Source organism: Lissotriton vulgaris, chromosome 4_1 (genome assembly GCF_964263255.1).
Source record: "Lissotriton vulgaris chromosome 4_1, aLisVul1.2, whole genome shotgun sequence".
Classification (NCBI taxonomy): Eukaryota; Metazoa; Chordata; class Amphibia; order Caudata; family Salamandridae; genus Lissotriton; species Lissotriton vulgaris.
The window spans coordinates 198115827-198132889 of record NC_141691.1 but is presented as its reverse complement, the minus strand read 5'-3'; the positions used below and the strand labels follow the sequence as shown (position 1 = coordinate 198132889).

At 39.5% G+C, this 17063-nt stretch overlaps 1 protein-coding gene across 1 annotated transcript in view; it reads right to left on the bottom strand.

Annotated features, from left to right (window-relative positions):
• TENM1 (teneurin transmembrane protein 1) overlaps positions 1-17063 on the bottom strand; it is a 1327579-nt gene that overhangs the window by 485739 nt on the left and 824777 nt on the right. Inside the window, exon 15 of the mRNA XM_086918499.1 lies at positions 8628-8844. Coding sequence (XP_086774625.1) covers positions 8628-8844 — 217 coding nt within the window. The remainder of the gene's footprint in view (positions 1-8627; positions 8845-17063) is intronic.

The window sequence follows — 17063 nt, the reverse complement described above, 5'->3', positions numbered from 1 at the left end:
CCTGTTGACTAATGTTTGTAGATAGAGAGTTGCATGTTTTCAAGGGAAAGCTCATGTACCATTCATTGTAAGCCCCTTCTGCACACAGTAGAGCAAATTCAACACTTTGCACCACATTGTAATGCAAATATTTTGTAAACTTTTGATACATTTGGCCCATATTTCACCATTCTCCTTTCTTTCCACCATCAACCTTAGTATCACTCTACCCTTACACTACTTGTGGCACCTCAAGGCAATTTTCTTATGCCTTCTTCTGATCCATGCTGTCTATATCCCTGGACACAATTTTCTATACATCCATCTCCACCTCCTTCTCATTAATCTGATGAGTTCATTGACCCAGCTTATCCGCACCCCATTTGCAATTTCCCCTGCAACATCTCTGTTTCCATTCATCACCTCGTTTGTTCCACTACACCCTTGAAAAATTCTCATCTTGAACAGGGTTCAGTTACTTTGTAGTTTGGTTTGTGCACCAGAAATCACACACACACACGCACACACACACACGCACACACACACACACACACACACACACAGGTATGCTGTATGTATATATTTTTTAGACATGACAACCTGAAATTCTGCAGCTGGTTATGGTAGACTCATATCTGAATTGGTTTGAACTGATTTTCCATCTCCCACTTCAAGAAGTGAAGCTGCTCTGCTCTGCTACCTCAAAGCACAGATCCCAGACATAAGTCCTGCCTGTGATATGCTGTTCTCCATTTCCATCTGTCTTATGCTTAATGAAACACGGAGAGTTGGGCGTGAAGCTGTCACCAGAGTCATCCATATTGCAGGCATCTCCTTCCGGGCGCTCTCCTCGTTTACTCATGCATTGCATTTTTCATTCCCCTCTTGCTTGTCTTGATACTCTTTTACTGTTAAATATTCCTGATATTTTAGAAAGTGCAGATCCGCGATAGATCCATCAGTGGCATCATTATTCTTGCTATTACCTCGCAACCCATTTTAGTTCCTGTGCTTTATTCACCATCATTCTCAAATGCCATTGGCAGGATTATCTTTGGACTCTTCCGCTCTTTTGATTCCTCATATTTTACTTCTCATGCAGACTTTAAGCATGATAAAACCCATAAAATTCATTATCCTACACTTATCTGGATTATGGGGACCTTTCATCTATTACATAGTAATATCTTTCAGCACTTAGATCTCTTGCTGCATTCTTCCTTATTATTTATTGTTTTCTCCATCAGTTACTGAGTCATACATCTTGTGTTTTTATTTTTTTCTACCCTGTTCAGAGAAAGTGCATCAACTTTTTCATAAACTTGTATTATTTGGTCCTCTAGAGGGGATTTTTTTTAAATAGGTTCTGTGGTGACTTTTTTAACACAGTCATAAGCAAATATTATTCTGGTCCTCTATTAAGTAGCTAGAATAAAGTCTAAAGTTTTGTTATTTGATTACTTACAGTCATTATCTATATGTAAGTGCAAAAATTGTTTTTGCTCTTTAAAGGTAGCACAGAAAAGCAAAGTAAACCTACTGATCCTGTTAAAAATGTAAGCACCACCATTCTTTAACCAAGGGGGGGGGTGCAACCATCTGTACCAAATTGATAGATGGTCCTGAGTTATGATTAAAGCTTATTCCATCCATTTTGCTCTTAATTGTAACCAATGGTGATATGGTCCAGCATAGATTCTAAGCAGGAGCGGCCCATGCAAGTAAGAGCGGTATGGCGGGGGAGGGGGAATTCAATAGCCGACGAGAGAGAATTAAGAAGGATGTCACGTAAACTCAGGAAGAACTACCAGCAAACTGAAGATTTGTAGAGGAAGTTTAACTTCTGTGCTTGGAGGGGTGATGCACCCACTTCCTTCTTTGGAAGAGATGACAGCCCCACTCTTTACTACAACAGTTTCTTAAACTCTCCTTATCCTCTCCTGTGCTCCCCTTTAATCACGCGACAGCCACTGACACCCTCACACAGCCCCATTCTACCCACATTTCTTGGTCCTCCAAAGGGGTTTGATGCATATTTATTTTCATAAAAGTGTTTCCCCAAATCTTTATTCTGTCTTTGATCATCTTTCATGCAGAGAATATGAATTTGATGTACATGAGAGGCGTCTTTTATATCTCAGCCTCACCCTGCATGCTTTGCATACCGTATATGATATATGAGGCCTGAGTCTTCACAATCTTATCCTAGGAGATTGTTTGTGTCAAGTCATGTCTCTTGGTAAGGCAAATACCTCATTTGAATGAGGTTAATGTGTATTCTGAGATGATGCACTGTTCACCTTTCATGCATAACACGAGGGATAGCTTTGTTGTCTAGAGCAGGAAAGAGTGTGAAATGTCTGTACCCGGGCTGATAGATCTGCTGCCTGGGGACAGAGTCCACAGCATCTGTAATTAGAAATATTGATTTTGTATTCATGCATCCGCCTATAGGTTCCATGAAATAGAGGAACTACTTCTGCTATCTGAGTTCCGAGCATGCATGGCATATAATGTGAGAGATAGTTCAGCTGTCTGGGACTTGATTGTGTGTTGCCTGTTTCACAGCCCATTGCAAACTTGGAGTCTGCCAAGTGTGTGCCAACCTCATTGAAATCAAATTGAAAAAGTAAAATATACAACTTCACTTTTGCATTGAGTAGAACAGAAATGTGGAGAACAGTAGATAAAATCAGCAAAAGATAAATATTCATAAATACAAAAAGAAACTACAACAACATGGAGAAGTGTGGCTCAATGCTTAGAGCGGCAGACCTTGATGCAGAACGCTGGCCAGGGACCAGGGTTCGATTCCCGCCTCGGCGGGTTTCGGGCTTAAATTCCTCTGACCGGATATTCTCGCCTCAGTGCCGATTCTAAGCATGGGTCCCACGCTGCAACTCTGGGCAATAGCTTGCTTAGTCTCCACAAAGGCCCCCTGATACACAAGGGATGCCTGGTTTCACCATGGGATGCCCAGGAGTGGACACCCCACAAGGAAAAGCCAGGAGGGGTATCCCTTGTGGTAGGAGTACAAGTGCCGGGATGCCTCCGGGTCACAGTTCGCGCTATACAAATACGCCACATTTACATTTACATTTAACATGAAAAACATTGAATTGGAGTCTTAATTTGGATTGACTCTCAGAATGAAAATGTTGACACCCTCTGTTTATCTCCAATATAATTAGCTCCATGTACCTCCATTTGGGGACCAAGCTTTTAGTCAGAAGCAATCTATGTCGAACCCCTAAATGCTTCATTTTAAGAACAGCCATAAAAATCTATGGTTTACCGGTGTCAATCAACATGATATGCGATTTCCTCGGTGCTTCTTAAAATTGCACTCAGCATATGATTCTCTGTCTATGACAATTCCATAGGATGTTAAAAACAATTCAAATCAATTTTTAAATCGTTTAGTTTGACTTAAATAAAGCATAACACATACAGAATTTATGGAAAATCAACAATCAAACTGATTTTAAAATAAAGAGGATGCTGCTGAAACTAGCTTATCCTTCTGCTTAGATAATCATTCATATGCATACACGTTGTAACATTCTGGGGGTCAGACTGACCCTTCAGCCACACCAGCATTTTCCTAATGGGCTTTAAGCTAGGCTTTAAGTTTAAAGACTACATGGCCAAATTTGAATATCAGCCAGCTGGAATGTGGGACTCCAGTGCAAATGTTGCTTTCTGGTGCGGCCCTTCCCCTTACAATAATCATTCTTCAACTAGAATAACTATAAGTGAGTTAATGCATATGTATAATTCTCTGGCTGAGTATCCACCAGGAGTGAATTGATGTACTTAAAACTTTTTTCAAATAGACCTGTACAATTAAGTACATGGACAGCCATCTCACTGCACCTTTCACACAATCAAAACCTGCCTTTTTTCTGGGAAGGGGGGGTGGTGCTCGGCAGATTATGCACCAATGCTAACAAAAGAAGTTGGCACATATGGATCACCCAATACTCTCTTCTTAACTGAGGATTCCTTCCTTGTATACAGCAGGAAGGTAAAACTTTGAACTGTATAAATATTAGGAATCGAGAATACAATGTCCTATGGCGTAGATAGGCCACATCTACAGCTCTTTTCCACTGATCCATTATCTCTTTAGGCTCCACTCAAATTGTGAACATTTCAGTCAATAACAAACTCTCTGTGATGTCGATGGCCCTAGGCAGACTAGAACTTTTTGCACAATTCTTGCCAAAATTGGAAAATAGTGTGCTCCTTCTGGCTGTTGTAATTTCATGTATTAAGAAAATCATGCCTGAAAAAATATTGCATTAGCCAAAAACAGTGAAGGCTCTAATTTCTCAGTCTTGTGCTACATCCATCCTGGCTAGTTTGTTACAACTGGCCCTAATGTGGCATTTTATATCAAACTGGTGGCTGTATTACACGAATTTGACTTTGTAATCCAAAACTTTATTGAGCCCCTTTGATTGATTTTTCAGTGAACATTATGGGAAGTATTAGGGGTTGCAGGTGCCTTAGATTTTTGTACTCGCATCACCTTTCTGTCCGTTACTCTCACGGTACAATGAGTGAGTTTCAAACTTTTTCCAAAGCTCATTAGTTTGTCCTTCCCAATATTCTTGCTTTGTGAGTTGGCTGATCTAGACACCTGAACGGAAACATGTCGAATCCTGACTGTTATAAATAATGGATGTAGGAAAGTGTTTATTAGTTGGAGTGGATGTGTGTTAAAGAGTTTTCCTTCTGACTTAGGGCCCAATTACCAATTTGGCGGTTCACAGGATCGCCAAACTGGTGGTGCAGGTGCAGTGGAAGTCGTGGACTGCCGCACCCATGGACCGACAGCCATATTAGGAGTACAGCAGTCGAACTGTAACAGGACTGACGCAACCACCAAGGATACGTGATACCAGTGGTGGTGCAGTGGTCTGAGGGCCGTAATATGCTGGTGATGCCGCTGCGACACCGCCATGCATATTAAGAGTTTCCTCACAGCCTGCCAAAAAAAGAGTGGCAGTGAGGAAACTTAGGGGCCCTACATAGCCCCCTGTTCCCTCGGGCCATGGGATGCATGCAGGGGGGTTCATGGAGTGCCCCCGTCTGCATGCACCCCCTTTGCATGCACCCCCTTTTCTGCACTGCATGCCATGCAGGAACGGTCTTTGGCACTCCCATTGTAGTGCCTTTTTAATAGGCACAGCCGTGGGAATGCCAAAGAGCCGCCCACCTGACACTGAGATACCTTGTAATCTGGCGGGCGGCCGGTGGGGAGGTTTGGTGGTGTGGGAATGGGTCAGAAGGGAGGTGGCATGCTCCCACACTGCCAAACTCATAACCAGAAAAAGAGTTAGTATCCGGGATATGACTGCTGCCTTTCTGAAGGTTATACATTTGGTGTGTGTATCTGAAAAGTGGGCGTCGGTGCTACCACAATGTAAAGAACATAAACCCCCCAGCTGCCATGGGGAGGGATTAAAGCATACATATTCAATATAAGGAAAACACTGCAGTGCTTAGATAAGAAACAGTTATAAAATAGGCGTAACAAAAATGCGTAGAATGCATATATAAGTATATATATTTGATTTGATAATGTTCATACAGCCAACACGTGATTCGTCCTAAGGGACTTTTTAAAGGCTGCAATATGTGTGATGAAATTAATTTACTGGGTAGCCTACATATGAATATCATACAATACATCAATTTGGGTGTTATAGAAACTAAAACGTGCATGATCCTTTAGGCTACATTCTGTGTTTTATAAATAAATAGTGTCCCTAATTAAAAATCGAAATTTCCATGTTAATAGGAAAGAACAATAAGTTCAAACCAAGTGTGAATAAGATGCCCGAAAGTAGATACATCCCATGTTTAGTGAAACATGGTGCAAATTGTCAAAAGATTAGGCGATCATCCAAATAGTATGCACCACAATTTTGAAACTGTGCCTACAGACAAAAGTATAGGAAAAAGAGAATCACATCTAAAAAATAATAACGTGTATAGAGTATAAATAAAACTCCAGTATCCACAGTGTTGCTATGAACCTGCTGAATCAGTGTACATATAGAGAACTTATGGAAAAGAGAGCCTCCATTGAAAAGACTATGGGAGGAAACTACCCTACGTATTATGCGGTACACAAGAAAGTATGACTAAAATGTGAAAAAAACTGTCGAGACAAAAAACAATAAGATCTTTCATTATTATCAGGCAAGTTAGGTACAACTATTTTAAAAAGTGACAAAGGGCATGGATTCAAAGGTATAGGTTATAGTTGTTCATATTATATCAGAATTGGAGAGATGTGCTATAATAAATCCCAAACCATTCATCAATAGGCGAGTGTAGTAAAGAACAACAATAGCAAATGGATGATCAAAGTAGCGAACCAAAGATGGATGGATCCTTAATCAAAATGATGAAGTCACATGGTCTTAATCAAGATAGAAAACTACATTTCTTTCTGGCATAGCGATTGGACTTTATTGTGTAAAGGATGACCATCAAATTTGTCTGATAGTTCGAAAATTACAATATTTACTTAGACTATAGGTGTTGTGTTTGAACCTAACCCTTCAACATGATATCAATTTCTAGACTAATGTATTTAAAATGCAATTGATATTCATTTGGATTTCTTGTTTCATTTTCTATATGGTCTTCAGTATAAATGTATTGTTTTTTAAGACTACATAGCTCTCAGAGGAAACATCTTCCGCTGTGCCAGGCCTTTGGTCAATCTTGTCACACATTGTAGTGTTATTACTATGTTCTGTTTCTCCCTTTCATGCTTACTTTACCCTTTCCTTTTCTTTACCCTGTCCATTAATATGCACATTTTGAATCCCCTGCATTCTATTTGGCATTGGTGAAATACTGATTTTGGTTACCTTTGTTTTATTGGGGGTAAACACTTGTGGACACACTATACAATACTTTGACATGTTTCTTCTAACCGTTCATTTCCGTTATGACCGCAGTTTAGGTGGGCCAAGACCCTTTATTTTTCCTCTTTGGTACGCTCTCTCTCACAACTAATGTGGTCACATTAGTACGTTCTGAAATACCATCATTAAACTCCACCGCTTTTGACTTGAATCAGCAGAGTTCCCGCAGGTTTCTAACAGGTCAGTCTTACAGGAGTTTGTGAACTGTATTTTTCCCGAATATAACTTTGCACTTACGGCATGAGTGCATTGATACAGTTGAAACAGTTGACATTCTTTGTGTCTTTTTACTTTAGGTGCGGTTGGGCCTATCATAGCCCTCGCTCATTACAGTGGGGGACAAAAACACTTTCAGACCCATTTGTATGGGGTATGGAACTGTAGGTAACTCAATTGTCGCACCTAATACTTATTACCAGTCATATATATGTGAGATGATTTTCATCCTTCTTACTTTTATTTAGTTCGTTTTTTCATAGAACCTCTTCATTTTGATTAGGGACCCACTTTTGGTACACTACTTCATCTGGTGGCTAAAGTTGCCCCTTGTATACTTATCCTCTAATTATTTCACGTAAGTGGTGTATCTAATTTTGGGCACCTCTCTCACACCTGAATTTGATGTATTCTTCTTTCTTGTTAATATGGATGGAAATTTAGATTTTTAATTAAGGACAATATTTTTTATAAAACACGGAACGTGTCCTAAAAGGATCATGCACTTTTTTGTTTCTATAACATCAGAAATGATATATTGTGTGATATTCTTATGTAAGTTTCCCAGCCACTTTTAAATACTAGAGGGCACATTAGTACCAGTGGGAAATGGGACCGCCCGCTAGGAGTGTGGCAGTCCTGCACATCCCATTAGGATGCGCCCACCACACTGGCGGGCGCATCCCTGGACATTTATAGGTACCATACTGGTACATTCTCGCAATTTAAATTGATTTGCATTACAGCCAGGTTTCTATTTTTACTTCTCACAAAGGATCCCTTCTATGCAAGTCTAAACTAACAGGCATCCTATGTTGCCACCATCAACAGAAAGTTAGCCAAATCAGCAATCACCATCAGCAGAAAATGTCACTAATGAGTTTCACTATTTCAATATTGAAATGCTACCCATTTCCTGAAGGACATAGACAAGATGGAGTGACAAAATGCCACTTCAACTGTAGGACCTAAAATACTTGTGCCAGCCCAGCATACCTTCCAGTAATTGGTGATTTGTAAGATGCGTGAAATATTGAGGCAAAAAAGATCAAACATTTGCTAAGAAACTGATGCTGGTGATAGGTTTTTAAGTAAATGGTTTTCATAGTGTATTTGGAGTTTGGAATGGATGTAATTTATAATCTTGTACAGTCTCTGTTACTACAACTTAAGGTTGATAAAAATGAGCACTTTTAAGACTGGTAATTGAATCATCTGCCATTACACTACTTGCATTACCTAGACAAAGTATAATCAGCTGAGGGAGGAAGGAGGCAAATTCCTCCACATGTGAGCTGAGATATGTGAATGATTGTGCCCAGCCCTCTTGGATGTTTAGATATTCATGGCTTCCTCTTATCGCTGGTGTTAAATATTATCTGTTTGATGATGATGTATGAGGAATGATGACATCACTAGCTGCAGTATTTTGATGATGATGGTAGCAGTGATTATTATTGCTATTATTATCGCATTACAGACCTGCTATCAAATGTCGCTTCTCCAGGGATGACATGCGTGCTATCCTTCCCGATCAAGAACTTGATGCGGTCATAGAATAGTCGAGGAGGATGCTGGGAGAAAGGGGGCTGGCTTTGTTGAATGAGGTCAAGGGGATCTGGCGACCCATGACAAAGAGGGGTCGAGAAGCAACTGCTCTGCTGACAACAATCAGGGTCTACACAGTCTGTCAGACCATCTGCAAAAAAAGACAAATATATCATTAACAAAAACATTTGGAAGGTATGACAGCAGCCAAGCTCGATGATAGAATGTTGATCAGCCTTTCTATGAAAATATTCTTAAAATAATTATTTGTCTGTGTTAAAGTTAAGTGGCACTAATGAGGCAAAATATAGACACAATTTATGTAGACATACATGTAATATTGTTATAGTATTTAAAGGGCTGAGTTACATTTTCTATTTAGTAGAATAACGTCCTTTGGTTACATAGATAGAACCATAAAATCCATTTACAAATACAGTAAAACAAAGTCACAATAGATGACAATAAAGATGCAACACCATAGAAAGTATTATATACAAAATTTACAGCTATCAATGGAAGTTAAGTACACTGGGCATGACCTGATTTATACCAACAAAAGTTTTCCATGAATAAATTAGGCATATGCCACTATGATAACCCAACGTTACATAACAATTATGTAGAATTACATTGAAGTGACTCCTGCTTTAACCTGGAGTGGAAAGTACACTGGTAGAAAAACCCTCTTGTTTTTTAACTTACTTTGTTAGAAAGCTCAAACAATTTCTGTAAACAGTAAAGGTTTTTGTATACAGTACATACAGGTTTCATGAGAAATAAAAACCCTGGACATAGCCTAATTGAATCAACAGGAGATTACTTTTGACAAATAAAGCGTTTACAAGAGCACTTGCCACTATAATGTACCGCGGTACATAACAATGGACAAGGAATCAAGGACAAGTGACTGATGCATTAACATGTGAAAAAAGTTAATCAGGACATAGATCTGTAGGACCCTCTTGATTGGGAGCTCATTTTAATAAAGTTCAATGGATTTCCATAACCAGATGAGCATTTGAAAGTTCAAGTCCCAAAGTGTAGCTAATAATAAGCAAAGGTAGCATAGTCATAAAAATAACCGTATAATGAAACAGCAAACACTTTGTCCTAGATGAAGCAGTTGACTTAGGGAAAGATATAGGAAAGCCTCTTAGTTACAATACCAAATAAGAAATACCAAGTGACGGCGTATGGATACCTGAACAATAAAATATCGATAGTGTCTTAAGCTATACCATCACAAAAGTGTCACCATGAACCACAGGGGTGAATTTGAGGGGATTAAGGACAATCTAGTGAAGACTTCTAGCCCATATGTGCCATGCCCATTTTAAGATCATTGAGGTCACAAATACTATTGGTTCATGTGTCTTGTGACTGAGAATGCACAGCGCCTCCATACCAATGCTCAAGTGGTGGCAAACTGGAATAATCCGCTTGGAGCATGGTAAATTGTACATTGTGCAGAAAATATGAAATGGGCTGCAGTTTCCCTGACTGTCGGGCAGAATGAAATCCCTGGCAGTATGGGGAATAATCCTATTCATTAATGTTTCATATTTGGGTGAACAGTTGTGCGCCAGTTACTTGTCAAACAGACTCTCTGAACGGGGTTCAAACAAGACTTCCAAAAGGATATAGTCCCACTATAGGCCATTGATCTAAGTGCCTATATTACTTCTCTTCTTTTCTGGGTTTTGCCACAACTCAGACAGATTTAAACGAATGCAGATCTCTTTAGGCACCTTTAACCACGCCGTTGAACAGTTTTTTTTATCAAGAACAATCAACTCCTGTAGGGCCATTCTGTAGGCAAACAACTCAGGCGTTGTCCATAATATAACTGAAAACTTTAGGATTCTGAGTCGTGCAATATGGTGCACTCTCGCAACATTCAAATCCCACCTCAGTGTAAACATAGTGATCCTTACTAGAGTTGCATCATTATATCCCTAGAGTTCCACCCCAAAGTTAGCCCCGCCCAATACAACAGCTCTAAAAACCTCAAGGACTGGGGCTAGTACCCTACAGGAAGTGAGTCTGTACTGTTTTTTAATTGATGCAGATCTGTGCAGCAATAAAGTTGTACTCTTTTCAAGTTGGGGTTTCCATAAGAAGTTGTCTGGGAGTCTGACACCTAGATGATCAAAGAACCTAACTTGCTCAATCAATGTCCCATCTACCTATATTTTATTTATGAAAGAAAAATGGGGATTTAGGGCCATTACTTTGTTTTCTCAGCATTATTTCAAAGCCCCTACTTGCTCAAGTCACCGGGAATTCACCCAACAAATTTTGGGGGCCATGGGGGTATGTTGCAGGAGTAGTGTGCCATCAGCAAACATCAGCACAGGACTGCTTATGTTTGCTAATATAGGGGCATTGTGTTACTAGGCACTCATTCATGTCACCAGTCTGTTTTATAAACAGACAAATCAGGTTAGGGGTGAGAACATAACTCTGTCTGACCCCACAATTGATGGGAATCCTTTCAGTGAGGTCCCAACCGACTATTACACTTGATGTGAGCGTATGTATCAGTATGTAATTTAATTAAAATGTGTAGAAGATCTTCAGGGATAGCATATTGTCTTGAGTATTTCCCACAGACATTTGCTGGGGACTAATTCAAATGTGGCCATTTAATATGCATTTTAAATTATGTATCCTGCTATATAAAAAGTGTAAGAGATCCTCAGCACATTGTTAAGTTCAGAATGGAATGCATTAATTACGAGAGCTGCAATGTGATGTAACACTGTCACCTATCATCCCATAATCAGACAGAGTTGCAGGATGGACACATTAGTGCAGATATTAATTAAAGAGATAATGAAATTATAGCTCTGCAGTAATGAAATCCAGCATTTGAGCGTTCCAGCACACAGGACAGCGCCCTGATACCTGTGAGACCGCTTGATTTTTTTCTCTAAATCATTTCTGTGTTGCTTTTCTAAGGCATTAGTATGAGAGAGAGAGAGTATTTCTAAGACAGTAGGCATCATGGATTTCTAACAGGGTCCAATTGCAGCTGAACCACTTTGGTTGCGGATTAGGTGTCAGATTCGGATTCCAGAAAACCATGTCCACCCTGAAGTGTCTTATAAGGCATTTCAGGCTCACACTAGAAGGTCCAAGCATCAAACCAAACAGCCAATTTAAGACTCCCAGGGCCCACTTCAAGACAGACCTTACAAGCAGAAATTCAACTGCATTTGTACTCCTGCAAATGGAATTTAGGATTGTGGAAAAACGATCAATATAATCTAATGTAATGAATCTGAAGGTGGGAACATGGCTAATGTAAGACTAGAACATTTTTGACGATAGTGAATAACCACGAAGTGGTATTCACAAGCATTTCCATGGTTTTCCACATTCAGTTCACCTAGTGGTGAGAACAAGAGAATAATAAGATAATTTGTATTCTAACCTTGATCCTAACCATAAACTGTTGGTTCCCTAAGGTTCATATGAGGTCAGAAAACAAGCAGTGCCTGCTCCAAGAACTGCTTGACCACATATAACTAGTGGCCAGATGTATCAAAGGGTTTTACACATTCTGTGTCTGAGGGGATGTGAGTTCATACATATGGCCATAAGCAACGATGCACTTGATTACGTGTTTTGGGCCAAACACTGGTGCAAATTGCACACACACTAATTACCCCTATTTTGAGTTGTATATCTTGAGAAACGTGAAATTACATATAATTTGTGCCTGATCGTACTTGCCTGGGCTGCGAAAACCTAAAATTCCATACAGTTTGTATCCACAATTTGTGGTTTGTTACCACAAGAAATGGGTGCAAAGTCTCACTTCGATGGCATATGCATCCGACTTATAATCAAAACTAACAGGTGTCTGTGCCCAATCCACGATTACTCGAGCCTGACTCTCAGTTATGGCCTTCAGTACACAAATAAATTCAAGTTGTGTGCATGCCAATTTTGGCATCTAAATTTATTTGGACTTTTTTCGTAAACTCTAGACTGAAGTGTCAGTCAATGATGTCGCTATCCCTCCCCACCCACAGCAGGATAATTTTGCCCAGACAAAACGCTGGGTAATGCCGTTTGCCGTTATCCTTGTAAACACATCCTTCAAAGCACTCAGGCAGAGGGAACGGACCAGCGGGCGCTCAACAAATATCCTGGAATACATTAAAAGCGTAACTAAAGATGCATACTAATCTGGAAGAGGAAGATCACACATTGAGGGGACAGTAAAGCTGAAAGCAGCTGAATTCAACTAGATCGGCTAGGCAAAACACATACTGAAAATCCTTTTTTGTTGCACACTCGATTTCCTTTGTGAGGCAGCTTGTTCTTGAATTTGATGAGGCGTTTATATTCAGAGTTCTCTCCTCACATTCTGGCATGCCTTACTGTTTGCTAACTGACTGACTGGCACGCATACCAATTTATCAAAGTTTCACGCTATTAAGGCCTGAACAAATGTCTCTTTTCCAAGGTCGTTTTTTAAATATGTATGCCATTCATAGCCTTTCCTTTTATTTGAAGCATTCTGAAGGCATATTGTGACCAAACAAGAACATATTTAGTTTTGATCGTTTCTGATCCAGCATGATTTAAAAAAATTGTATTACATGACATGTTATTTACAGAAGACACGAAAAACCGATAGTACACGATGCACATGTTAGACACAGTAACACAAGACATAGAGAAGACCATCCGGGCCTGCCGCCTTCCCATTTTTACTGTTTAATATGGCTGATGTTACCTCCTCTAACATAATTGGGTGGTCTAATAGGTTTGCCTGCTCTTTAGGGAGAGTCGATTGGGTCGGAGTCCAAAGGGGATCAGGATGTAATTGTCTTTGCAACTTTCCAAATAACATTGCTGTTTAACTGTAGGAATACTGAAAATGATGGAGTATGTTTACTAACTGTATTATAGCCATTAGTAGCTGGATGCGTTTCCTGATCAAGGTCACTTCTCACAGAGTCATAAATAGGACTTTACTAATGAAATAGTTGGCAAGCTCATCATAACGTTTGTTGGAAGAGAGGGATCCTTATCCTGCAACTTTACGTTTCAGAAAGGACTTTACAATCGTGTAGACTTCATTGAAGGCATGTGAGGACCAGGTGATTTTATCAGCAATGTCCATTAGCCTAGCTTTCCTAACTGTGTACTGATAGATTTCCACAAGCTTTTTTGTGAATTGCCTTCTTTTCTTCAACCAAAATGCAGCCTCCATTTCCTTTCCTCCCTCTTATGTATTTCCTTTAACTCTCTAATTTAAGGTATAAACCAGGTGACACTTGTCCTAGTACGGTGGGACGTCAGCATTTTTCTTGGGATCTGAGTCTCTAAAGGTGACTCAATGCAATCCACATGCCCTATACACAGCATAGGCATCCCCATTTTGAGGGAACCAGAAGGCCTATAGTGCTTCTATCCACTGCAAAATATTACGTTTTGACCAATATCTGGCCAATTTGGGGCAAGAAGAACTGGACTTGAGTATTGCTGTCTTTGAGGAAAAACTCAATCAAAAGGTAATCTGACCAGAGCACATGTGAAGTAGCCTAGTGATTTTTATGCTTTTTGCTGAGAATGCAATAGTTAGAAAAGTGGGTGCAAAATTGTGTACCTAAAAAGTACAAGCTTGATATTTTGAACATTGATACTAGAGACCTTAAAGTTTGTGAAATATTAGAAAGGATTATAGCAAAACGAAATTTGTAAAACGTGCATTTAAATGAATTCCGTACATTTTTGTGGTAGGGTATTTCTAACGTTAGCCATTTCTATATCGTAATAGTTTGTAAAAGTTCTTTCTATCTGTATATATTCTTCTCTTGAAGTTATTTCATTTCATCATATTTGAAGCAAAGTCTAAGCTTATTTCATTTAAACATGTGATGCTAACTTAAAGGCCTTCATGAAATGTTTTTTTAGTGTTGACCTTTTCCCTGATTTAATACAATGGATCATTCTTTGCAATTAAAATGTTACTTGTTTTGTCCTGGACATGTCAACATCCTGACTTTCTTCAATTTTATTTGATGTTTACAGTGAAATATTCCTGTGGGAATAGAATTTCAGCTATGGCTATAAGTCACAACTTTGTATTTCTTTTCCCACAATGTTAGGCCTGTTTGTACTCACAAACTTTAGTTTCTCATGACTACCATGGGAAACCAGCCTGATGTTTAAATCATCTCAGGTAACATGATGTGAACAGGGACATGTGATAGTCTTTTGATGGTGGTGCAATTGAATGCCACTGGTCTTTTCTAAAATTCTATAAAAGAAGAAAACCCAGAGGGTCAACAACTGCCATGCTGATTTCTCCTACTTGGGATCCAGATAACATGCTTATCAATCTTTTGCTTTGGACTGTTTGTCGATGCTACAATCGGTAGCTGATGGAATGAGAGCTTTTTTGCTGAACTCTTTCAATTTTTCAATTTCCATGATATCTTTAGCTATATGTTAATGTACTTGCCCCTAATGGACTATAAGTCCGAATCCCTTCCTTTTCGTAAGACCTGAGCTGTTAGACCTTGAACCATCCTTCTGCCTTATAGGCTAGTGGAGCTCTGTTACTCTGTAACAACACTCTCTAAAGATTGCTTAAATGTTTGGTGCATTGATGCAAGCTGTAATATTATTGACTAAAGTCCTTAAGAAATTGCTTATTCTAATTAATTTTGATTCTGTACTATAATACCAAATTAATCTAAATCTTGTCTCAGTCTATTATTGTGTCCTGTTGTTTTTTTCCATTTTGAATGTGACTAATATTTTAAATGAGTTGTAGGGAGAATCAGAAATCTTTGCCAGAACATCAGGTATTACTTTACCTGTTTTGTGTCGCAATTGCTGAGATTTTGGTGTGCATAATTCTCACTTGACTTAACTTCTTCAGGAGGTTGTGTCTTCTAGTTGCTATTCTTTATTTCTACAGCATGGTATTGAGAGCGGTGTATCTGAACTTGATTTCCAACTTGTGAGTTGGTTGTCAATTAATTGGCCTCAATCGACAGCTAAAGTGGAAGTTGGTCACCCTATTGTTGGTCTCCTATTAGCAGAGAAAGATTTATCAGAGTATCGTTGCCTCTGTGGTAATGGAAATGCTTCAGACTGCCTAATCATGGGTGGTCCAGTACGGTTAGAGTGGTAAGGAGAGTAAGCATACAATTGAAATGTATGCACTGCTTCACGCGGCAATATTTCTATCTTTAAACTCTTACCTACACGAATTGTGATGGGACAGTATGAACAATACTTATTGTTATAACTATTATAATTCTTATCATTGTTGCTGTTGTTGCTGTTATTAGCAGAAGTAGGTGTAATCGTAGCAGCAGTAGTAGTAGGTAGTAGTAGTAGATGTTGTGGTGGTATTGTTCTCTTGTTAATACTAAAAATGATGCAAATAGAACCAACAATAACTAATATCATTGTGAAAATCATAACAATATTAATTGGCTAAAGTACTCCATAGCGACTTTCAATGCCATTATAATACATGCTAAGGAGTACCTTAATCCTTGTTAATATGATTACATAATTTTACTACTTCAACTTCTGCAACTACTAATATTAAAACTACTTCTGACATTACGTCTATAAATAATAATGATAATAACAGATTGTGGGATAAGGTCTTGCTACTATTTATTATAATGATACTGCAAGCTACCAAGGAGCTCCTTGACTGAAAAGAGAACAAGGCCAAACTCTAAACTCCTTTATAAGGTCGAGAACATTATTCCATATAATTTGAATTTGAACTTGAACAGATTTGTAGAGCGCGCTTATACCGGGACGGTTTCATGGCGCTAGGTAGCGGTGAACCAGTGGACATAAAGATGGAGGCTAGACTGCTAGGGATCTGGAGAACAAGAAGGTCTTAAGATGTTTGCGGAATTCCGCATAGGAGGTAGAAGCTCTAAGGGCAGAAGGGAGAGAGTTCCAAAAGGATGGAGCTAGGACCGCAAATCTTGCCCCCCTGGACCTCTTCTTCCTAAAGTGGGGAATTGTCAAGAGGGCCTGGTGAGATGAGCGGAGCTCTCTGGCCGGAAGGTAGGGTGATTTGACATCACAGAGGAAGACAGGGGCAGTCCCTGACCTAGCCTGATAAGTCATGCAGCCCAACTTGAAGAGAGCCCTCTCCTTCACCGGTAACCAGTGCAGAGATTGCAGCAGAGGGGTGGCATGATGGAATTTAGGGAGCCCGTAAATCAGGCGGGCAGCCTGATTTTGAATCTGTTGAAGGCGACGGATCAGGTAGTCTGGGGCGCCATTGTAGACCACATTCCCATAGTCAAGGCGGAACGCCGCATGTCACTCTACGATATAATACATGGATAATTAGTCCATATA